The sequence below is a fragment of the Vidua macroura genome, chromosome 2 (genome assembly GCF_024509145.1).
Source record: "Vidua macroura isolate BioBank_ID:100142 chromosome 2, ASM2450914v1, whole genome shotgun sequence".
NCBI classification, from domain to species: Eukaryota; Metazoa; Chordata; class Aves; order Passeriformes; family Viduidae; genus Vidua; species Vidua macroura.
The window spans coordinates 8,388,781-8,414,021 of NC_071572.1; the positions used below are offsets into that span (position 1 = coordinate 8,388,781).

The following is a 25,241-nucleotide window of genomic DNA, read 5'->3' on the forward strand; positions in this document are numbered from 1 at the left end:
CTTAAAGATCTTCTTGTTCCATTCTCCCCCTTGGATGAGGCTGCACAGGGCCCCGTCCAACCTGGCCTGGATATTTTGGGTCTGTAATATACACTCCCCAGTTATTGACCACACAGGAGAACCACAATCTAAAATAAGTCCTTGGTGCCACCTAGAGACACTCTAGACATCAAAAATAACCACACTGCAGCTACCAGGGAGCAGAACAGACCCCAGAGCTCGAGGACTTGCTGCCTCAGCTTGCTTTTCATGACCTTGCACATACCAAATATGTCCAGTCATTCTGGACAAAACTGAAATGACTTTTGAATAAAATGTTTTCTGGTTGCAACAGGAACAGGTGCAATGACAAGAAAAAGGCAAAAGCAACAGCTTTTTGCTTCAAAACCAGGCCAAGCTGGTAGAAACAGCTTGCAGAAAGCTGACCATATTTTACATGTTTGGAGGGCAAAACACATTTACTTACAAAATAAAGAAGTGCCATTTCTATGTCAAATCCTTATTTTTGGATACAGGGTCTTTAGGAGGATCTTTATTTTTGTGATACAGGTTCACAGTGAAGCAGGCTTCACTCAGCCCTGGTGGAAGTCTGACATCCTGATCAATCCTTCCCCTCCAGTGGGATGCCAGGTATTTTATGCAAGGGGCTTGGCTGGCAGTAAATTAACTTCCTAGCTTTAAAATTATCTTCAACAGTAATGAGCCATTAAAGTCAAGGGAAGAATCACAGAAGACAAAATCATCTTAGGGGCTGCACTGGGTCCTCCAAGGAGCAGCAGCCAAGTCCTGTGAGCAAAGCCAGTCTCTCTGCAGTGATGCTCGCCCAAGGATGGCAGCAGCAGCAGCAGCAAGGCCTCCAAGAGCTGCCACATTTCACTGACACCATGAAACATCACCTTCACAGCAACGTTCTGTCCTCTCAGCAGGGCTCAGGGCTGTCCTCAGCAGAAAGAAGCCCTGGGAGGCAGCTCAGGACAGCACACACATCAGCTAAGGCTGCTGGTCCACCTTACCAAACCAAGCTGGCAGCCCATTGGACCAAAGCAAGGTGCTGCTCCTTCTTCCTCCTCCCAGAGTCCTGCTTCATCTGTTATGATTTTTAGGTGGATTTGGCAGTGCTGGGGTGACAGTTGGACTGATCTTAGAGGTGTTTTTCATCCCAAATGATTCTATGATGCCCCACTCTCCTCAACCCCCGTCATGCCCCATTCCTCCCACCCCTCCCGGGGCTTATCTTGTTCCCCCACCATCTGCTTCCACTCCCACACCTGCCCACCCTTCTTTGGCCTACTTGGCTCAGTAATTGCACAGAACACAGTTTGCTCAGGCAGGGATGAGGCAGCCAAATTCCTCTGCTGCTCACTCAGTTCATAGCGGAGGGAGCAGCGGGACCGCAGCCCCCGGGGCAAAGACCTCTGCGACCTGTGGCAGCTTCACCGCTGGAAGGAAAATCCTGCGCGTTTGTGCCCGGCTGACACCGGCCCGTTCTCTGCAGCTCGGGCTGTGTTTCCTGTATCAGCTACCCCACTTCTCCCTCCAGGAGGGAGGAAGGGAAGGGGGCGCAGGGATGCTCCGCCCAGGGCAGGGGATGCCGCGGTGCCAGCCAGCGCCGCCTGTGTGGTCCCACCCGAGCCAGGGGGATTTCGCCAGGGAAGCCCCTGGCAGCTCCTCCAGCAGCCGGATCCTCTTCAGGGAAGCTGCCAAGAGCCCAATTAACACACCTACCTCATAAAAGCAGGAGCGGTGCTGCGCTGAGGGAAACAATCGAGCACGCACTGAAGGGCTTTGCTGAATGGACTTAATTCAGCGCTTACGCCTAAAAGCTGAGCACAGCTCAGCTTTCCTGAATGGGGACAGGCACGTTTGGGGGCCTGCTGACCTGTCACCCAACATCAGCATCTTCAAAAGGAACAGCTCTTGGCACAAACAGCTCTTTCTTTCACGAAAATGAAAAGGAAAAAAAAAAAAAAAAAAAGGAAAGAAAACCAAGGAGAGGCTGGTGCTTTTGTACTCCGGAAGGTCACTTGTGACTCCTGAAGGAGGCGGTGGCAGCCTCACCCACCTCCCTCCCCTCCGTGGGGCAAGGGGAGACCTGCCCGGCAGTGAATAGAGGAGGGAAACTGGGGCAGCTTGTGGGCCAGTTCTTTCTGGTATGGACAAACATCGCTCTGTGAACATCCTGTGCCTACAGGAGAAGGGCATCGCTCCAGCACAGCATAGCCCCAGCAACCAGCAAGCGGCTGTGACTGTTCTTAAGCTCTCAGAAGAGACTGCAAATGTGACCTGCCGAGTGGCTTTGTCCCCAGCACCGTCCTGCTTGGCTGCCCAGCACAGATGCAGGACCTGTATTGGCATCTCCACCTTTCAGGACGTCTCACTTCCCCATGGCAGATGTTTTACTGAGGGCAGATCCAAATTTGGGGACCGGATTCCATCTCTATTTGCAAAGCTCTTTTTCTCTTTCCTGCTCTGGAAGGGCTCTCTGTATAAAGCTAAGGAGGATGCTGCTGGGGTTTTTAAGACATGCTGGCAGGTTTCTGCCCGTGTGGCTGTGAACCCTTCTAGAGCTGTGTGTGGGAGTGCACTGCCCACGCCAGCACCACCCCAAGGTTCACCTGGTGCTGGAGGCACCAGGCAGGGCGGCCCCCCAAAGCAGGGGGTCACAGTGGCACTGATGGATGGACAGACAGACAGAGGAAGGACTGGGACTCCAGCAGCTGCACAGCTCCCACAGCCAGAAGGCTCCAGGACTTCCCAAGTCTTTCTCTCTGTCCACACTGCCAAGCTTAAGGCTTGGCTCACAATTCCCAGGTTTAAAGTTCCATGGGTTTTCTGTCACGTCTGTGACATATCACTCATTCAAGTGAGAGACAACTGCCTGCCTTTCCACAAGCCTATCCCTCAACCCCAAAGCTCTCTCCTTTCTCACCAAAATCAAGAGAGAAATGCTTAATGCCAAAATCACTCACAGCACTAAGGATGGGATAATTAAACACTGCAGATTTTTAACAATTACAAGAAGAAAACTTGCAAAGCAGAGGGTATTTGTCACGTGGTGAAACCAGCTGTAGAAGGAGTTTTGAAACAAATCCAGCTCTTTCTCCTTATTTTTTTTTTTTTTTTTCTTGTCCCAGGATGGTAACATTTCTCTTTTACAAGAAAATTAGTTGTTAAAAACCACATAAAGACATGTCACGCCAAGTTGTGCCCGGGTGTTTCATGTTCACTTCCCCCCTCCCTAAAAAAGAGTTTTCTTATAACTAAAGAATGAGAAGGAAGCCGCTAGAAATCTGTAATGGTTCCATTTATTAATACGTATATCACAAATACTCACAATATCAATGCATTCTCGTTGGCATGCTAGACAGAGGCATTATTAAAAAAGTCCTATTTTTTTTAAAAAGGTTTTAAACTTTTGCTTTCCCCCAAAAATATTTCATATGCCTGTTATTTTTTTTTTGTGATTTTTTTTTATATCTGTGTGTGTGTTTTTATTTCGATTTGATTCAACGATGTATTTGGTGGCTGCAACCTCAATGCAAAAAGAAAGAAAAAAAAGAAAGAACAGGAAAAAAATATGAAGGCCGCAGTACAGCACAGTTCAATTAGTTCATAGCTACGTAATAAAAATAAAGGGAGCAAAAATTTCTGCCTTCACAGTAAGCAACAACACAGCTTAATAACAGTATTACACAGGATCAGGTTCCGAGGCAAAATGCACTAGACAAAGCCTACCGGGATACGCACTAGGCATACAACACTGAGTAAGAATCAAAGATGTAGAAGAACATCAGGAATAACAGTTCCCTTCAAGCACAACATTTTAACATCATTTTCAAGTATCTTTATGTTATGTTACTGATTCCTTTGTTTTTGGGGAGAGGGGGACAGGCGCAGGGGAAGGGGGAAAGGATGGAAACCTTAGTAAAGCAATAAACAAAACAAGAAATTAAGATAAAACCAAAAGAATATATATTTCATATACCGGTTTATATGAATGTGTGCAACACTTATTAACCATGGTGAAAGGCTAATTATGCCCTCCAGTCACTACATGCACAGCCCGATCAACGCTGTTAATGAGTTACCTTTGTTAACTTACGATGCAACTACTGTGTGACCAAGAACATACAGACGGTGCCGTCCTGGGCCGAGCCGCGGGGGTGGAGGCTGGCTCTGGAGGCCGAGGGGACCCGGCCACTCTGGGTGGCACCGTGGAACTTCACAGAATGGGACACTACGCATGGGACAGTTCGGGAGGTGGGGTGCGAGTGTGCGCGCGCACGGGCTTGCTCGTGGGGGTGTGCGTGCGTGCGTGCGAGAGACAGTGTGTGCTATAACATTCATGGCAGTCTTTCTCCAATTCTGCAGCTCCTGGTCTTCACACAGGCTCTGGACTTCACACTTCTCGAAAGACTGGAGAGCAGGGAGGATGGAAAAACAAAAACAAAACAACAAACCAACAAGTGGGTTGCTTTGGTTGGTATCAGTATTCACAGCAGGTGTTTTGCTCTCTCTTTCCAAGAAAATGGAAATGACGAAATTCAACGCTGCATTTCCCCACCCCTTTTTTTTCTTCCCCACCACACCCAAAATTGGGATGAAAATCCCAAAGCAAAGAATCCCATGGGAAGTCTTAATTCTCAATGAACACGTTCAGAATGTAAAACTTGCTCGCAGTCTTCAGCAGAAGCAGCACAGCCACAACAACACAGCAAGTCTTTTATGGTTTTACCACCTGGAAAACGGGAAAAGCTCACCTTGTTACACCATCTCGTACTGGTTAGCAGTAATAAACCGGGACAGACAGCATGCCAGCAGCATCCCGATCAACTGTGCCAGACAAGACAGAGACAGAACACAATTAAAGTTAAATACACCAATGCATGTAGTTCATGTTCTGGAGTTATTATGCACAATGTATTTATGCTCTATTTTAAGGACTGTTCTAATTAGAAAAACAGTGTTAAAATCTGTCGTCTTTCTTTGTCAGATCTTCGTCTTGATTTTTGTCATTTATTTGACAGACAGCATGCCTTTTTGGTATTTTTCAATCTTGTCAATGTCTGGCCAAGCCAGATGTGGATGAAAAAACTGCTGGGGGTATCAGCTTGTTACAGGCTGTGTTTCACTTGCTCCACCTGGATCCCTCACCACCACCCATCAGCCCCGAGAGCTGGTGCCTTTAACTTCTTTATCACTGTGCCAGGGGAAAGCTTCCTGATGTCCCAGAGTGGTTATGCTTCCTTTACAGCATGGTAGAAATGAGTGCTGTAAATCTGGAAATAACTTTTTAAAAAGTCATTCACTATTCCCTTGGCTGTCACTCAGATTATTGAAAACAGATTCCAGGCTTCCACTCATCAATAAACACTCAGTCTTTTCAACGTTTTGTCTACTGCAGTTTCTTAGTGCTTCCTTCATGTGCCAACAGTGTTAATATGCTGTAAATAATTCAACCTCTTTGCTCATTGGGGTTGGTCAATTAATTAACTGCTGAGCATATCCAGAGCATGCCCAGGTATGACTGGCTGGCTGCTCACCCAGACTGGATCCTCCTATTTCACTCCCCAGCATTGTGTGTCCCTTCCCTTAGACCAGGCAGTGCTCACTGTTAACACAATCATCATCAAAATACACATCTGTACCAGCAATTGCTTGATTTGGGCTGGCACCAGCCCAGAGCAAGGCCAAGCCAGGGTAACTCAAATCTGGATAAACTGTTTCCTTTCTCTAAGACGTCACAGTCCTTGACAGGCCACGCTTCTTTGCCAGAAATTTGTTCAGTTTCCTGTTTCAGTGTCCACCAGAGCTCTTCTGGGAATTTCAAAAGGGCACTGAGTCACATTGAAAAGCAGGTTGAACCCTCCTGTTCCCCACATGCACCCCCTGATTTTGGCACCAAGGATGAGACTGCCTTGGCTATAACGAGATGTGGGGCCCTGGTACCAATTCCTGCCCAACCTCCAACAAAAACCAAAGCTACCAGGGTCCAGGGGCTGTGTTTTTAGTTGCCAAAACAATATGTGCATCGTGAAAACCCCCCTCAGCTCTGAAAATCTCACTTGATACCAAGAAGACATTTTAACCATTTTGTTGCCTTTTCTACTCATCACTGGGAGGATGATTTAATCAATTACTGAAGGTGTTGCTGAAAACATTCACATTCTACAGGTTACATGACACTCCTGCAGCTGACTCACGCACTGTTTCTTTAGCTCAGCTGAATTTTGGAGAGTGAGATTTCTGTTTTGGACAGTGCTCTGTACTTCGTGCTCTGACAGCCTGAACAGAGTGAGTGCCTCTGGGTGGCCCTGTCCCATCTCTTTCACTGTTGCTTTTCTGTGTTTGTGGCGACTTTCAGTCTTCACCTTCCTTGGCTGGAAGTAACTCAGAAGTTACTTTTCTGCCTTACTGCATTTTTAAGTTAGATAAACTTCGCAGTGTATTTAATCCAAATTATTTTCCCTGAGCAAATTCTGGCCCAGACCTGAATCAATTCCTCTCTACAATGGGCGAGAATGTATGTGCATTGAAGTTGTTTGTTCATTTTTCCCCATCATGAGCACCCAGATTACAGCTACTGTTCTTCTCAGCCACAATCTGCTGCTTGTATCAGGTTTACAAGGGGAAAGATGCTGTAGCCTCTACATATAGGAAACCACAGGCTTTTCTTTCCCCCTTTAACTGGAGCAGACTTCCCCAGATACTTCTAATTAGGGATTCTCCTCTTCTGTGCAGGCTGTAACTCTAATAATCAGTGTGTCTAAACTTTGTAGTGTCTACAGGCATATAATGGTGATTTGTTTTACTCAGCTCACTCCTAAGACAAATGGCAGGTTCCTCATGAATCTATCTCCATGATCTTTGGCCCACTTATTGATTCTTGGCTCTGACCTTAGGCTGGCTTAGGCATTTAAGTGGTTATAGTGACATAATGTTTAACTTTGTATTTCAAAAATAGTGGAATGCATGTCAAGCCATTGCACACACTTTTTATTCAGCATTTCTAAACATTACCAGGACATAGAGCTATAATAAATATTCTAGAAATACTTTGAATGCATATAAAAACATGTGCTTTTCAATGTGTTGACTTCCACATTTAACCATAAGAGCACTGTTCCTCCTGTAGCCAAGAAGAGGCAATATTGTACTGAGCTGCTGAATTTTCTTCACGGTGCTCTTTCATTACAGGCAGAACTAGACTCCTCTGCATTTAAGTCAGGCTAGAGGCTCCCAGACTGCAGCACAAATCACCACTCTCCACCCTGCCCTGCTCTCTGCATTTGTTCCATCACTTGCCTCCTCTGCTCTTCAGGCAGGAGGAAGCTCCTTATCCTATTGTGCACCAGGTCCCTGCAGCTCCTTTGAAAAAAGAATTGGCGTTAAAGGATTCCCACAAAGAAACTGCTGCTGGGAGCTGCATTCATTTCCCTGCACTCCCACTGCCTCTCAAATGCCCCATCTCAACTTTTATCCACTTATTCATTTATTTGATTTTAGTCTCTGGATTTTTGAGTGCTAAGTTGTCAGACTTGGTTCTGCATTTGTCTTCTCTCTTACTTTTTTCTTTTCTTCCCTTTTTTCCCTAAGATTATCTTGGTCTTCTGAGCTATTACACAGAAAGCAGAGAGTTTTTTTATACCGTGGTCTTGCCACAGGAAACTTGAAAATGCTGACAAATTCTTTGGTTTAGACAACTGGGAAACCCACACTCCTCAGGTGTGTCTCCTGTACTACCATCCTGCTGGCCACAGGTCATTCCAGCAAGCAGAATGCAGAGAATTTCTCATGGTTTCTAGGAGCAATCTCAGGCACATCTTAGTTCTGGCCATTGAAAGCCATCCAAGGCATATTTTGTAGCAGCCTTATCCCCCCTGTACACATAATAACTGGCTTTTAAACACACTTATTCTGTAGGAGTTAACACTGACTGGAAGCTGTTCTGCATGACATATTTATTATACCTTATTATACTGAAGAAACTGAATTGCAATTTGAATTTCCATTTTATTTTGGGTCTTGGTATTGTCACCATTTTTCATTCTTTGGGAGAATTTCTATAAATAGAAATGTGTTGAACTAACTTGGAATCCATCAGCACATCAGGTAAGCCAAAACTGGGAGGGGGAGGGGGGTTTAATCCATCAGGAATAATTTTTTAGCTCAATACCGTGTCATATTCTCAAAATGCAAATCTCCAAACATGCAGGTTCTCTGGCTCTATTTTAAAAGAGATAATTTTCTGTGTCACATATCACTTATTTGAGTCAGCCTCCTGTGCTGTGGTGTGCCTCTGTCACAGGCCCTACCTCCACACTGAATCCACTGTGATTAGCCTTTAGAAACAGCCCAGTCTTGGACCAGATTTGAAGTCACATATTGGATGCTGATGTGGATCCCACTCCCTAACCCCTGAGCAAGCCCCAGCCTCCCTGTGCTCAGGGAGGAGCTGCAGCAGACAGGGTGGATGATGTCTGCACCAGAACTGCATCCAGGCAGAGCTGCCCACACTGATGCTGACAGCAAAGAGGGCAGGTGGATGCTGCACAGTAGAGAGGGTCCATGGCTGCATGGGAGTTTATCTTAGACTGATGGGACCTGCATGTGCCCAGCAACTGGTTTGGAGCATATGGAGAGCACCTGATTTTCAGTCCTTCAGCACAAAGGGAATAATGTGGCCTGAACATTGCACTGAGTCTCCCCTACTCACAATCTGTACAGCCCTGCAGACAGTGTCTCTTGCATTCCTTAAACCAATGCCTGCACAGTAGTTTTATCTAGGCACAGCTCTCCATCACCTATGCAGTTTGCATAATTTTATTCTCTGTTGGGCACAACACAGCAATAATTTTTCTGCTCTGAAAAGCACCTGCTAAATGGAAATTATTCCAGCTGGAAGTGAACACTGGTATCCAAGTCCAAAAACAATCAAATTTTATTTTATTGTTATTATTTCAAACCTGAGGAGCAGATCAGACAAGGTCAGCAACACAGTGTTTTTTGTAAGAACTCTCGACTCTGATGGGGAGGTCTGTGCCAGGCCTGTAAAATTTGCAGTGCCATTACATCAACTATCCCTATTTCTGGGCATCAGAACATTCCCCATGCTAGTCAACACCTAACAAATCCCGTGAAGGAAAGGCCCTTGAGCATGCTTTACTGTAGAAGAGCAACATGATTTAATTTGTCTTTTATTTAGATTAAACCTATTCTCAATAGGAAGAGCAAAACCTCGCCTACAGCTGGAGCCCTGCCTGGCATTACTGCCAGCCACATTAACCTGAAATCAATTTGTAAACACTGCCCCTAATTGGGCCCAACAAAACAGATTACTCAGTAAATTACAACTGGCCACCTTCTATTCTTCACAGCCTGGGAGAGCTGTGTTTTTCCCCTCTGCAGCCTCTCTCTTCTCTTTTTCAGAAGTCTGCTAATACCCCAAGCAGCTGAGTATGTCCTCACAGTGCCAGAGCCCAGTGCCTGCACTGGGGAGTGACATCCCCACCTGGCAGCAGGGCTCCTGGTGACACCAGCAGCTTGAGATGCCAACACCACACCAAAACACACCTCATTTTTCCCCTCAGTCACAGGGACAAAGTGCCTTGCAGCCCGTGCTGCCTGCAGCCTGCCATGAAACACCCATTAAATGCTTTCAGGCAGTATTGGTCCTGACTTTTTCCCCCAGCAGCATATTTTACAATTCTACTCGTCTCATTTTTCTTTTGGATAGCTTTACAGGAGGCATTTAAAAAGATGCTTTACAGCCTTCTGGCTATCTAGAACCCAAACTGAAACCCAAGCCTGGAGTCCTATAGCAGCAATCAAGCCATAATCAAGGCTGGAGAAGAATATCAATGCTGTCACCATTCAACAAGAATTAGAATATTAAAAAAAACCTGACCTCCCCTTGTCCATGCACAAACAGCTCCAGATTGTTCACCTTTTCTGGATCCCTGACATGCAGGCACATGCTCTGGGCAGCTGCTGTTGTGATGAACCAGCATTTCCACCCACAGCAAACCACGGGCTCCTCACACCCAACACCTTGGCTACAGGGCATCAGGCTTCCAGAAATGCCCAAGGCAGGGCACTCAGCCAGTCTGAGCCCAGACAATTTTAGGGCTCCCTCAGGCTGTGTGTATGCTGATGGAGAGGATGTGGGGGCCATTTTCCACATGGCTTGGGGACAGTTTTGAATTGTGCATATTTCCCTCTCTCTCATTTTTGCATGTTACCAGTAGAGTCCTTGCTGTGACACATGAAGTGACTGGTGTAAAGAAGCATCTTGTTGAAAGATGCAGGTGTTTTCCTGCCCCTTCTTGATCAGAGCAGTCTGACCAGACCTATACTTTTCCCCAGTTCCTGTCTACACAAATGCAGTTTGGATAATCTGGAGCAGAAACCCCCTGCTTAGCTCTCCTCTTGTCACTCTCGTGCCACACTCCTTTTGGTGCAGACAGGAGTTGGTTTAACACTCTGATTTTGGTAGACTGAACATTTCTCACTGTTCAGTGTTAAAGGGAAGACAAATAAAATTGGTCACAAAGTGCCCTCTCCAGGCTCCAGGTCCAGAATGGGGAGGCCTGAGGGTGCACTCATTAGAATTCCTGAGTCCTTTAAGAACAAATAAGAGTGCTTAGAAGATAGAAGCCTACCCAAACAATGGATAAGCTATTTGTCTTCTCAGCCTTTATGCTCCCTTTAAGCCAATGTTTTATTGGGTTAACCTCTATTTGACCCAGTGCAGGGACAAGTTGTTTTCCTTGAGCTAGTCATTAGCTCAACCGTAACTGATATTCCCAAGGAGAAACTTCATTTAAGTTGAAAAAAAGAAAATCAATGAACAGATGACCTCAGGACTAATGAGCATGCTGAGTTCAGTCCCTTTCCATAAACCTTCCTTCCCTGAAGTCCAGGTAAAGAAAAAGAGGGGAAAAGAAAAGGGGAGAAGGGGAGTGTTTATGCACTTACCTGTGAGAATGCAATCCCAAAAGCCACTCCAGCTATGATTCCCATATTTGTCTCCATAAAACTGGTCACCAAGTCATAACAGCCCTGGAAAACAAACATCATCATTCTTTGTACTGACCTTCCCTGCCATGAATGCATACATACAAATTTCTCATTTAGAATGAACTCTGGCTAGACAATATTTCTGCTGTAATTTCCAACAGTGTCACCTTTTTTTAAAACAGCAATTCTGAGTGAATGATGTGGAGTTGTGGCAAAACCAATTACTTTTAGAAACGAATGCATTTCAATACTTTTAAAAATCGAAATGTGATGTTGCACTCATTTTTATGGGTCTTTTAAAAGAAAGTCAGTTAAAAAACAATATAGCTTTGACCTGAAACCAAACCAGTAACAATACACCAATGTTATAATACAATACAGATATCAAAAATGAATAAATGATGCTGATTTCCTAATATTCTAGATATTTAATAAAGTGTCCCTTGAGGCATTCTGCTTGCCTATATCCATCAAAGGACACCCGGCAAGGCACTGAACATCATGTAACTTTAAACCATGTAACAAAGTTATCAAGGGTTTTGTATGAATTTTCTTGGCTCATTTGCCCTTGGACATAAAATTCCCTGTCCTGCTCCCCAAACCAAATTTTCTCTCTGCTGACTTTCTTTCCCAGGCCTCAATGCACAGCCCAGACTGGGGCCAGAGGATTCATGTCCAATATCTGCCCTTTTCTTGGATAGACTTTTTTGAGATGTTCCCCCTCAGTATAATAATGTTTGCCAAGTTTCTCCCCTTACCTATTTGACCCCTCAAAAAAGCATTTAAAGTCATCTCCTAGTTTGTGGTGCCTAAATTAATCTAAACATGTGACTTGATACATGAAGAAAAAAAGAAAGAGGGCACCAAAATCACAACACATTTTCTTTCCTTATTAACCCTGTCATTATTAACCCCCATTCTTTCATTAAGCCCCTTTTCTTTCATTATTAACCCCCATTATCTGTCCCCACAATCCAAAGTCACTGCTCAGCCCCTTTTGCCACCTTCCTCAAATGACCAACACTCTGGCTCAAGGCCAGTCCTGAGGAGTTTTATACATTATAACTTTATCCACTTTATCAGAAATTGGAAAACTCAGAAATAACAGTGAGTTGCCTTTCCCAGCTTGGACACCTGTCCCATAAGAGAGAAGTGTCTCCACATTTCACCTACATGCACAAACCCCTCATTCTGCAAGCACTGTAGGAACTCTTGATGGCCTCAGAGCATCAGGTGCTTGTAAAAAATGACAGTGAAAAGGACAAACAATGTTCTTTATTTCAGACAGGCTATTCATTAAATAAATTGTACCATTTCTTTAACTTCTTTTATAACGTCACAAGACATTTAATCCCAAGAGTAATGAAGTGCTGAACTTAATAGTAGCTGAGGACCAGCACAGCTGGTCCTGATTAATTTCTGAAATGTTTATGTGCACATATCAACTATGTTTTACCACAGTGTACAGTAACTCTCATTCAAGCTTGCTTATTTAACCCATCAAGCAACTATAGTTTGCGTGTCTTACATGTTGTGCAATGAGATTAGATTTCTCAAGCAGTATTTTCATTCTTTCTGACATGGCTTAATGCTCTCCCAGCTCTTCTGAAACCAATTCTGTTGAAGAGCCTTCAAGAGATGCAACACTGAAGCACAGTGGTAATTTGAAGGAGACAGAAGGTCTTGTCAACAAAACATGCAATGGCAGAGTTTTGATCACCCTCCTCACTTGAAGGCTCTGTTTCCCCAAGCCACAATGATCTGTTTTCTGAAGTATATTGGTTACATATGGCTCAGTTGCTCAGTCCTTACTGTGCATGGGCTGAGTGCAAGCAGCACCCACGAGCTGCATTACAGGACACAAGTGTGTGAAGAGCTGTGTGAGCACCTCTGGGTGCTGATCCAGAGCACAGAAGGGACAGTTTACAAAGGATCTGATCTGTCTTGACTCTGTGCATCTGCTCCTTTCTTAAGATTTTAGAGAGAAATAGTTCTTGAGGTTTCTTGGTAAAGAACTGTGATTAAAAGCACTAGATGAACATTAATTAGCTAATCCTAATGACAGCTCTTAAAGTTAGGTATTAGTGCTGTCTGAGATGAAGAAACAGAGAGCCTAAATAATTAACCCAAGGTCACTAAGCAAGTTAGGGTCAGAATTGGCAAAGAAAATCCAGGACTGCTGTCTTTTAGTCCTGTAATTACATTATTAGTTTAATCCTCTTTGGTAAATTCATTATCAGTCCTCAGAAACTGCTAGTAATTTGATTAGCTCATAGAGAACTCATCTTACTGATAGTTTTGCAAGATCCACCAAAAGATGTAATCCAAATATACTTGTCCATAGGCATGTGAGAAGGGTCTTCCACAACACAGGCAATAAATATTTTCCTTTTTCTCCAACACTCAGAGAGCAAAGGGCCCCATGTTTCCAAGATGAGCAAGGGGCTTGGGTCAGAGGCAATGATGTTTGGTACCTATCTGAAGTGAAAGGATAGGGCCAAACAACATTTTCTCCTTCTTGCTTTTTACTCCCATGCACATTTCAGAAGCATCCCACTTTGCTCAAATGTCTGGGACAACTGCAAGGTCTCACAACTGCTGAACAGAAATCTGCAACTTTTGATTTTCAATGGCTATGTCAGAAAATGAGACAAAACCACATGAACTTCCAAAACATCCAAATTTCCTCTAGGTAATTAAATCAAGTAATTACTTCAACTATTTCCTGAGGAATCAGCAGTCCTTTTCTGTCAGGTGACTTGTGCATTTGACAGGAGAGCAAGGAGCAAGAATGGCTGGAAATGTGTTACTAGCCCTGGACAAGCACTCACTGATCCCTCAGTCACTTCCTACAATTCAGCAGGCATCCTGTGCCACGAGGAACTCGAAAGTGAACAGGGATTTCCCTGTGCAGGCAGAGCAAGCCTGGCACTTCGGGGAAACCACAGATCAGTGCTGGGAGTGAAAATGGTACCTAAATGGTTTTGCAGCCAGGAAAGGTTTGGAGTGCATGGCTGTCCTGAACTGCAAAGCTGGGCCCTGCTGGTGGAACACCAGGCACAGCAGAAAGCTCTCCTGCTGGGAAGAGGAGCAGAAGCAGAGGCTCAGGGTGGGCTGCCCAGGAGGCACCATGCCTGCTGTGGGTGCTGGCTGTACTGCACGTGCCCTACATCCACCTGCCCTGCCTCTCACCTTCCTTCCACTTCTACAAAAACATCAAGTTAGTACAAATTCACTGAACAGAGTGGCTCACCCTCCATGCTCATGCAAGATTACTCTGCTGCTGGTGACTGTGAGTTACTCAACCAATGGACACCATCAACATTCCACACATCTGCAACAAGTGGCTCTCATTAAACCATTGCCAAAAAAGAAAAAAAAAAAAAAAAAAAAAGAAAGGCTTAGTGGAAAATAATCCTCTGGTATCCCTTTTACAATACATGCCAGAAAATGTTGTCTACTTGACTGGTTTTCAAAGATGTTTCAGGCTGTGCTCAGCCACCAGTCCAACCTTCTGAGTCACAGGTGACTGAGGTGAAAAAGAGAGAAACAGAAGAGACAGAGGCATTTCCATATTCCCCCTGTTGTCCTCAGGACTTCTATTTATTTTTTAAATAGATCTCTGAAAATAAAAACAGAAAAGAAAATAACCCTTAAGTCTGACTAAGCTGCGCTGCTACTTAGAATGGTGATTTAGCCACAATATCATTCCTCTTACCAACAAACTCTTCCCTCTCTTGCAAATCTCAAGTGAGAAAGAATTGATGAAACACTAGCACTTGAAACAATAACTTGAGTAGCACTTCTTCAGCACAAGGTCTAATGCATAGATGCTGCATTATTTTCTCTTTATTCTTCCCTTTCTTGGCATTTTCTATATTTTTATTCTCTAATTATTAATTTTCTTCCTGTTCTCCCCACTTGCCTTCTCAACCCTATTTCAGTCTTCCCAACCCTCTCCTTCAGGTGACCCCAGGGAAAGGGTCACTTTGGCTGGACAAGTTCAAAGGTTTTAACTCACAATAAATGTACCCACCAACCACAACATTCACTGTCAATCACCTGTGTTTCCTCAGAACTGCTGTGTCTGGCATTGGATTTCAGAAAGGCCAGCTCAAAGCATATGAAGCAAGCACAGGACCAAGGCCATCCTTATCATCACTCCAGCCTTATTTGCACATTATCAACCAACCATTTGAAATGAAATGCAACTGCCAGCAGGCACACACTCCACTGGGGTGCTGGATGGTGTCACAACTGCCTCTGGCACAAGGTTACTGGTACCTTCTGGTTTACTTTAGTGGCAGCCACGGTCATGTTGCGCAGATCCTGAGTGTTGCAGTCACTGGAGTTCATGCAACAGCTCGCAGGGATGCCGTGCTTGAAGAAGTAAGGGCTGGTGCTCCAGTTGGTGTAGCTCTGAATGCCACAGCAGCTCAGCTAGGAGGGACAAGAGGCAGGTTTTAAAAAAAACAGACTTAAAATTAGAACAGAATTATCTCAGCCCACTTCATAAGCTCATAAACAAAATAATGACAGGGCACTGCAAGTTTTGAAAAGCAGGTACCACCCCTGCCCCATTAATTACAAAAGTACCAGGGATGTAACTTACAGAACATGGGAGCAGATGACCTACTAAAAGAAGGTATTTTATGAGCAGGACTATTATTTGTAACATTTGACAAAGGTCCAACCATAAACCCATCGTTTTTAGTTGACAGTCTGTTGGGGTTTTTTTGGTTTGTTTTCTTTACTTTTTTATTTGTTTAAAGATGACCCTGTAAATTCAAGACCTCAAAGCATTACACAGAATTACATGTAACACATACAGGTTCAAACTAGTACAAATCAGTAAGGTGAAACCTCTCTAACTCACCAAAATAATTTCTAGGACAATTCACTGAGAATAGAAAGAGACCATATGTTCACAGGGTGTATCTAGGAAGTCAGCTAGAAAATCCTAAATTGGGAAGGATGTTCTGATTTAGATCCTAAGCTAGAAGTCAGAGACTCAAAAGTATGGAGTATGTGCTGAATTTTCTGCAAGGAAAGGGCTTATAAATGCAGTTCTGGTAAAAAGAGAACTATGAATGAAATGAACATTTTGCTACAACAGAAACACTGAAAAATTACTCAGAAATATTTTGTTTGGTCAACTCCAAGGAATCAAAAATTTAAAATACAGGTTAACATTATGCAAAGAGACAATTTGACAGCAGAATATACTGTTTGGAGCACTGCAGTAATCTGCTAACCAGGAGAAGCCAGGTTAGAGTACAGTTTCAACCATGCTGAAGGGTCCAACATAACAGCTGTAATTTCTAAAGGTCTACAAGTCATCGATACAATTACACTGACATTTCAGCCATTCATCAAGTTACAATCATATGGAAAGGCTCATAGAATGTTTTGCAAACTGAAGGAATAGCTTCTTGCTATGGCAGAGCTTCCAGTGGGAATTTAAATGTGAATTTTATGACTCTGTGTTGTAGTTGGTGGACTTGGTCTCCTGTGGGTGGCATCCCCAACTGGTTTGGCTGTGCTGTGGCATTTGCTCCTTCCCTGGAAGGCAAGGCAATTCCCCACTGCCCTGCTACCACCCCTGAGGGTCAGAGAGGCTCTTCGCCACCAAGCTCCTACTCCATCCCTCCAGCACAGCTTTCACTGCCAACCTCAACAGTTTTCCCCTCCATTTTCCTCTGGGGAAAATATACCCAGTTTTTCTCACTAGGAGTTTGCCAGCCTCTCACTGTACTTGGGAAGAGAATTACTGCAGTTTATCAGTGATGCAGGGCACAAGATTATAAAACCCTGTCTCATCCAGCTAAAATTTAAAATATTTTATGATCTTATTGGCAAATTCCCTTAGGAACAAGGTGTGTTCTTTAGGAATAGACCTGCCCCATAAACCTAATTCAAGATCTGGGACCAACAACAAGCCAGTGGGACAGCCCTTGCCTTTATCAGACAGCTTTTTCACTAAAATTTAGGAATCCTGGGCAAGCATTTCAGCTGAAATACTTTCCCTTTAGATCAGTTTTGCCAGCCTCTATTTTGCTTGCAAATTACAGCTTGCAGATTGAGCCATCAAAACCTCACATTCTGGGATTAAATCCATGCTTTCTCTACTGACTGATTTTTTGGTACCCAGTTTTAGACTTACACTTTCCTGTACGTTATCCACTGCATGGCTCCGCTCATCGTTCTTGTTGTAATTCTGGATTGCTTCAGTGTATGTCCTAAGGAAAGTATCCTTGATCTATGAAGGTGAGGAAAAAGAAACAGCCCGTGAACAACAAGAAGCACAACATCTGAAGCAGTTTTTGCAGGAAGCAAATGCATTGCCAAATTTCCTAACAAGACAACCAAACTAGCCCTTCCCAGTTGTTTTTAAGGGTGTTTTTAGAGCTGGCAGAGCTCCCTCTTAACTGTCAGGAATAATTTATGCCATTTTTCCAGTGGTATCAGACACAGAAAGAAGACTACCCCAGCAAACTGATATGTTTAAAAAAAAATACTGTAAAATGACTTAGCCTATCAAAAAGGTATTGTTTTATGCTTTTTTTCCCCCAAATACTTTGTTCCAGCACTAAGTCTGAAGGAGACTGCATGCTTCTCCCTGCTCATGGATGCCAGGTGGGAGCCAAAGCTTGTGCAAACACCCTGGGGACAGAAGCCAGTGGCACCAAAATAAGACATAAGACATAAATCTCCTGACCAGGCAGCCCCAGCACCAAAGGGATTTGGGTAAGGAACAAGAGGTCACTCAGCTGGAAAATGTCAGGCACATCATCAGGAATGGCACTTTGGGTGGGAAAGGGGCTGGGAAGCAGATGATGTGAGCAACCCACATGGTTGCAGCCTTCACAAGAGACTGCCTCTCCCAAAAGGGAGCAGTCTGACACTGGGGCTGCTGCAGGTTAGGTGGGATGAAATGGAAATCCTCAGCAGGTGGACAGGCACCTCAGGACCTCATTAAAAACAATCCACTGCTTGCAAGGGCGAACAGCCGAAAACTCTATAGCAATGGAAATGTCATGTCAAAAGAGGAGACTGGAAAATCAGCTCATACAAAAAGAAGAGACAAGGAGGGTCTCTGGGGCTGCTCTGGATCAGCACCAGTGGCATGTAGGTCCATGGACTTACAGCCAAAGATAGAGCTGATTACAGTGGATAAAGAAGGAGTGTTACTACAAATCTAGACCATCACACTTTTTTAAAGCTTCTTCCTGTCCCAGTTTCCTCCCTCACTCTACTTCTAATCTCTCCTTATACTCAAGATAGAAATGAAATCCCATCCCACTCCCTCTCCACCCCCTCTCTCCCCCACCCAAGAAAAAGAAGATTTACAAAACAACAAGTCTGGTGTGATGCAGAAGTTGTCTCTGCCTTACATATACCAGCATTTGCCTGGCTGAAAAAGCTGTGTTTAAGAAAAGCATTTAATCTATTTTGCAGCCCTCAGCATATGTAAAAGAATAAAGATCTTACATGGTGGACACACAAAACCTGATCGCTCCAGAGTAAATCACCAGGCATCTGAGGGCAAGAGCTTTGGCTAAATCCCTGCATTTGTAATGGCACTGGTTTTTAAGAGCTGTACAAGCTATTGTTGCACCCCATCCCCATCCCTGGGGATGTGCTGGAGCCGCCGAGCTCAGCGCCCCGCGCGTTCTCCACGCTCCAGGGAACTTCTCAGCAGCTCCTGCCCAGGGAGGCGCTGCCAGCTGCAAACTCAGCACATTTCCACCTACCTCGTGGCGAAAGACAAACCCTGAAATGCCAGCCACTAGCTCAGCCAGGAACACCAGGGACAAGAACATGGCATACTGAAAAGGCAGGAGGCAAGAGAAGTCAGAGCATGATAGGCTTTTGTCTCAGCACAGATATTATCACATGAAATGTAACTTTCCCCTCTAGGCACCCTTCAAAGATGTTAAGAAACCAAAGGTCTTTTGGAGGAGGTACGCAGGTTATGACCTGAATGTAATACATGTGTTTATACAACTCACAACTGATATATATTGCTTAATTACTGGCTTTTCTGACATTTCTGTTCCCACATTTCTCAGCATTCTTATATAAATTAAAACACACTCACATGCCAGAGGTGAATCCAAGTCACTCAGGTTTTGATCTTGCACTAAGGAATACAAACAGACCCTTCCTGTTTGCACAGCGCTCTGCTAAGGTCAGCAGGCTTCTCCAGGTGTTTTGGTTTGTGTTTATCTACCTCACTGCCAGATTGGGATTTGCTGCCTGGTTCCTGAAGTTTCTCCAATGAATGAACTGAAACATCGCCTTCACTGGAAATATTCTCACAGTAACACTAGACATATGCTCCAAATACTTTGCTGAGCCAAGGTCCATATTTGGCTTTAGGTGCAGCATTTGGATCAGGAGCTAAATAAACCTTGAAAACAGTGCTTTCAGTGTAGACACTCACCAAGTACTAAAAATATGTTTAAGCAAAAATAAAGAAGGTAAAGAAAAAAATGCAAAGTGGGATAGTAAAATTTGAACTTGGGGCTTAATCTTCTGGAGGAAAAATTACCTTTTTACTCCACCTGCTAAGTAACAGTTAATTAAGAAAGGAAATATTTTAAATTAAATTCAGTCCTAGCAGGATTTAGTGGAGAAAGGGAAACTTGCTTTCATGAAAGGTTATTGGGGAAAGGAGCACAATGGTGAAGGCAGAGCTAGGAAAAAAATGTGTCCAATTAATGCAGCTGTCAAAACACTGTTCAGGAGAGAAAAGAAGTTTAGAAATCTTTCCTATACATACAATGAAAATCAACCCATGTGCTTGAAAGAGCACGTGCTAGTATTAGTGGCATATCTTTAAGGAAGTTACATGAGTTGTGGAGCAGCTAGCAGAGCCTGATTTCCTATGGATTTATATAATCATTCACCTTTATCCCTTTCCCATCTGGACTGCAGTGACTCCAGCAAGCCTCTGCACATCCCTGAGAGCCCATCACCAGCAAGAGACAGCAGCGAGGGTCTTGCCAGCTGGCAACCAGCTGATGGAATTGCAGCTGCTACCTCTCCCCTTCTCCTCCCTGCCACCATTTGAGGAAATTAACTCCTTTTAACATATCCTTTCTTTTTTAACATGCAGTTAAAACTGGAGAAAAATTATCCCATCTCCTTAGAAAACCAGTCTCAAAATACTGTAGTAGGAGATGCATTGTACTGTCAAGCCCTTTCTCACTAGTTCAGTGCTTCACAAGTGCTATTTCCACCCTAAAAATCATGGCACACGCAGGATTTTGCTCCTAAATATGCCTAGAAACACAGTTTATCATGTAAGTTTGTTTAGCCTGTAGTTATTTTGAATTTTATGGTGGGCTGGAAAACTCAGAACAGAGAAACTCATATGGAGAGAGGTTAAAGTGGACTGAGGGACAGCAGCTTCCCCTCTGCTCAGTGCAGAGCCCCTGCTCCTTTTCAGGTGAGACCAAACATACCATACAGTGCTCTGCTTTTTGGGTTGAATTGTTCTACCTAGTGAATGTTAGGAGAAAAAAAAAAAGGGCTGGCGTGCTTTTATGAGGTACTAACTATTCTTTCCATAATTTCAAATCAGGGTATTAAACTGACCCCTTAAAATACAGTTCAAAAGAATTTCACATTTATGTTGTTTTGGGCATCTTGAAGATTGTAAATATATTTATCTATCTGGCTCACAGAAAGCCAGAATGATTATAGAATGACTCACAGAGCAATTCAGCAGCACCACCCTGCTCCAAACACTTGGGCCTATGTGCCATGTGTAGCAAAATTCAGTCATAGTCAATCAAAAACTGGTTTTGGCAAAGGGTTTTTTTCCCCCTTTGTCCAAAAGGCACACATGTTGAAAATAACAATTAATAAAATCTAGCTTATGTGCCTAAAAAGTTTCACCAACATCTGTCAGGGGTAGAGGTGTGGCAGCAGCTCTCTGGCCACAGAGAGCAACAGACAACTTTCCCAGGGAAAGGCTGTGAGAAGATCTCAGAAAAGAATGAGAAACAATTCTTATCTTAACCTGCTGCACCTGCTATTGTGAGCATGTGGAATGTGTTACGGAGGTTTGTTTACCAAAGGGTGGCTTCTTAATTGGCCAGTGGTGATGGTGTTTTAATTAAAGGACCAATTAGGTCCAGCTGTATCATAACTGTCTATAAAAGCAATGGGTTTCTTAATAATGAAGTATATAAAATAAAGAGATTGATCAACCCTCTGTGAGTCATGGAGTCAATGCTAATTACCACCCGGCCGTGGGCCCGTTGCAGTGACAGTGGCGGAAATCCCAACTGATCCAAAACCCCTCCTCCCCTCCAAGGCACTTGGGTTTGCTCACCAGCTTCAGCATCCATGGGCTGCCACGACAAGTGGCAAAGCAGCCGAAGAGGCCGAAGACGATGATGGTGGTGCCCGTCCCGATGAGCACGTAGGGGGCATTGGTGGAGTTCTCAGCAATGAGGGAGATGTAGGTGCCGAGGGTGAGCTTGCCCCAGACGCCGACTGCGAGGAGGATAACGCCAGTGATCTGAAAGCAAGGGGACAAACCTGTCAGGAGCTCTGCAGTTTTTGTGGTTTTTTTTTTTTTTTTTTTTTTTTTTTTTTTTTTTTTTTTTTTTGTTTGTTTGTTTGTTTTGTTTTTTGTTTTGTTTTGGTTTTTTTGGTTTGGTTTGGTTTGGTTTTTTTGTTAAGGTTGGGGTTAAATGCCCGAGATTGTATTTTTTTTGTTTGGATTTAGATGTTTATTAGTTTTTATTTATATTATAGTCTTTTTAATGGTGAGGTTTATAGTAGTTTTATATACTAAAAGTGGAGTTGTATTTTTTTCTTTATAAGGTTTTTTAAGGATAAACTGTCTAATTAAGAAATGATATTTACATTGTTTTTACTTTTAACTTAATAACTAATTACTTTTTGGCTCATAATGTGGATTTTTAAATTTAATTATATAATACTACTTAAACTTGTGAAGAAGAAGGACTAGCTTTTGTTTTAAAAAATTTATTTTGTTTAATATATGTCACTATATTCTAAAACTTAAGTTTTCTACCATTTGATATTATACATTTCTATTTAAACTACACACTTATAATCTCAGTTTTATCATTCTATTTTGAAAGCCTTCTCCACAGCCTCAGGTCAAATGCAGTGTTCTCCTGGGGGTCAGTTCTTGTCAGCACAGAAAGCCTAAAATTCTCAGCAACCAGGGTTCCAACCAGGAGCCACTGGGGAGGGCATCCAAAGCCTTCCAAAGCACACGGTGATCCCGCAGGGATGTGTTGGTGCCATGCTGCTGGCAGAAGGGAGCCCCACAACTTTTGCAAACTCCAGAGGGACAGACAGATGAAATTAAACTCCAGCATCTGTTGCATTAAGGCTGCCACTGAAGGACAAACATCTCAGACTAATCACTGCCAAGGGAGGATGCAGTGTACCACCTGCAGGAACAGCTCTCTGCTCCTGCAGTGCACTGGGAGACACGGCCAGCTCCACGTGTGCCTCTGTCTGAGTGACCCCTGCTCCCCTTGGCCAGCCTCGGCAGGCGTTGGCATTTCTGCTGCCACCCTGGGACAGGATTAGCAGAGACTTCTGCTCTCCTGCTCACAGTGGCAGTAAGAATAAATCCAGCTCTTGTCCATCTTTCAGTGCAACTGTGTGAAAAGTGCTGATTCCTTGCTATTGCACCCAACAGCTGAGTGTCAGAAATAATCACCGAGGAGCCTATCGACCCACAGACAGCAAACGCCCTTGCCAAGCCTGTCCCATCCCTGCACAGCACTGTCTTCACCTGTCCCTGTCCTGAACAAAAGTGGATTAATCAGCAAAATCTGAAAGCAAGCTGCACGGGACTGGGAAATCTGCAGAACAACTTCTGGTTTCTCACCTCCAGTTCCACAAAGGGCTGGTTTCTGTGCCTAAGCTGCTGAAAGTTTTACCACCGTCCCCAGGGAGGCATAAAAGCAGCCTTCACTGCCAAAATGAACAAGCAGCTTCACATATGAAAGAGACCTCAAGCTTCGTAATAAAAAGCATTTTTAGTTGGCTGTTTGAAACAATTACTAACCCTTTACTATGCTTTTTAAGAGTTTGGTTTCCCCAGGTCTCAGGGGAGGCCTATTCAATTTATGGCACACACAGACTTTGGAAAAAAGGACGAAAGCCTCTTGGTGGTTTATTCCCCTTCTGCTTCTTAATAGAGCTCTGGTTTACAGGGATTTAAGGAAATCCCTGAGTTTGTTGGGAGATCTAAGCCCCTAGCAAGCTTGGCACGGTGCAGAGGGGATGGGATGTTTCCACAAAGACATGCTGAAGATGCACCTCAGGTTGCAGCAGTGCTGGCTGGAATTTTGGTTATGAAGACAAAAAAAAACCATAAGACTTCCCTACAAACCTTTTCATGACCTTTTTTTCAGCAGAGCACAAGCAGTGGTATGACTAATGCCTACCTCCACCCCAAGGCAAGCCTCATTTCCTTATTTCCAAGACACACTTTTTATCACTATCTCTCTGTGCCACCACACAGTCTAGGGAACAATGAATGTACTGGTTTCTGGTTTGGTTTTTAGATTTTTCTTTAAAAGCAGGAGAGACATGGGCAGACAGAAGACCAGGACAGTGCTGGCCTGAGAACAAGGCACTGCTCTGGACACTCACCATCAGTACACACATCTTCCCTTTATCTCCTTCCTTTGACCCAAAATCTCTCCAGCAGCCTAATTCTGTGACCTGTGACCAGCCTCAGTAGTTGCAAAAGCAAGGTGTTGTGTGTCCCTTTACACCTGAAAGGTCTAAAAGGAAACTCAGAACACCTTCTCCAATGCACAGTCTCACCCCAGGCTTCCCTACTCCCTTTCCACTGTAAAGTTTCAGTTCAGACAATGATCATACAGGAGCTGTACAAAGTATTTCAGATATCCTGGCAGCCAGAGGAGAGTGATTGCCAGCCCTTTGATGTTTTGAGACCCTCTGAGCATTCAGCATTCAGCATGCTGAATGAAGTTTGTAAATAAAAGGAACTTTATTTACAAACACCTGGAAGAGCCAGCACACATGGAGCACAGGAGCTGCAGTAAAATTCCACCAGTGGACTTCTACAGCAAAACCTGGTCTTCATATGGGCCAGCAAGAATCTGAAGATTTGTCCTGGAGATGCTATGAGAGCTACAGCCTCTGAGGAAAGAGTGTCATAACCCCACTCCAGATCCTCAGCAGACACAGAAGAAATGAACTGGCAGCTGCACAGCCCACGATGCCCCAAATGAGACATCTGGAGTGGTACAGAAAAACAAGCATTTGCAAAGGAACTGCCCCCCCTCACCAAAAAAAAAAACCAACAAAAAAAACACCCCAAAAAAACAAGGAAGACATTTCCTTCTAAAAAGAAACTGCCAGAGACATCCTACCTAAATGTAAAGATGTAGGATCCTCTCCTTTGGTGTTTTAAAGGGAAAAGCAAAAGAGAACAACTACCCAAAATCCCAAATTTCAAGGTCTGTCACAAACTTACCGAATGCTTCAGATTCAGAAAAGAACTCCAGAGTTTTCCTTGGACTTCATACAAGCCTTGGTTTAAGCAATAATAGTCCACCCTGGATAACACAGGCAAAGCTCATATCCACACCCAACCAGACAACATCAGCAGAGAGATTCCTGCCAGCAGCCAGGGCTGGCCTGATTTATCCATGCTTAGGACCAATTCCTATGATCATAAAAAACCCCAAAAACTCAGGCAGGTTTTGTGTCCACAAATGGGCTTGCAAGTGGCTTGAGCTTGTTTTGGTAGTCTCTTTTTCATGCTTTCACCCTGTCCTGCCCCCCACACTGTTTTGATGGATTTTCCCTGCATCTTCTGTTTCTTTTCTGTGTTCTTTCTCTAGTTTGAAACATTATTAGAAAGCTATTTCATCCTGGATTTCATCAAAGGTAGATGATATCTTCCTTACAAAAGTTCACTGCAGTGGAAGCCCCTGCACTCATGTTTCCTCAGCCAGGAAACCAGAGATGTAGCATTCCATAAAACATTATTAGTCCTGCCCTTCATTTAGGTCAAAATTTTAAAGGTTAAAAGAAAAAAAAAAAATACAAACCACAGGAGATATCCAAGTTGGACAAGGATTGCAAAGGCTACACACAAGTAGAAATCACATTGTTTAGCCCTAGCAGGTCTCACATTTCAGTGCCTCTGAGCTCAGGCTCAGCAAACACACCCCAGAATC

At 43.9% G+C, this 25,241-nt stretch overlaps 1 protein-coding gene across 1 annotated transcript in view; it reads right to left on the reverse strand.

Annotated features, from left to right (window-relative positions):
- Positions 1-3,286: 3,286 nt before the first annotated feature.
- Positions 3,287-25,241, reverse strand: part of TSPAN7 (tetraspanin 7) — a 92,053-nt gene continuing 70,098 nt past the window's right edge. Inside the window, exons 2-8 of the mRNA XM_054001862.1 lie at positions 21,365-21,553; positions 18,774-18,848; positions 17,183-17,278; positions 15,304-15,459; positions 10,978-11,061; positions 4,761-4,833; positions 3,287-4,416 (exon numbers count right to left, since the gene is read on the reverse strand). Of these exons, the coding sequence (XP_053857837.1) occupies positions 4,765-4,833; positions 10,978-11,061; positions 15,304-15,459; positions 17,183-17,278; positions 18,774-18,848; positions 21,365-21,553 (669 nt within the window). The 3' untranslated portion in view covers positions 3,287-4,416; positions 4,761-4,764. The remainder of the gene's footprint in view (positions 4,417-4,760; positions 4,834-10,977; positions 11,062-15,303; positions 15,460-17,182; positions 17,279-18,773; positions 18,849-21,364; positions 21,554-25,241) is intronic.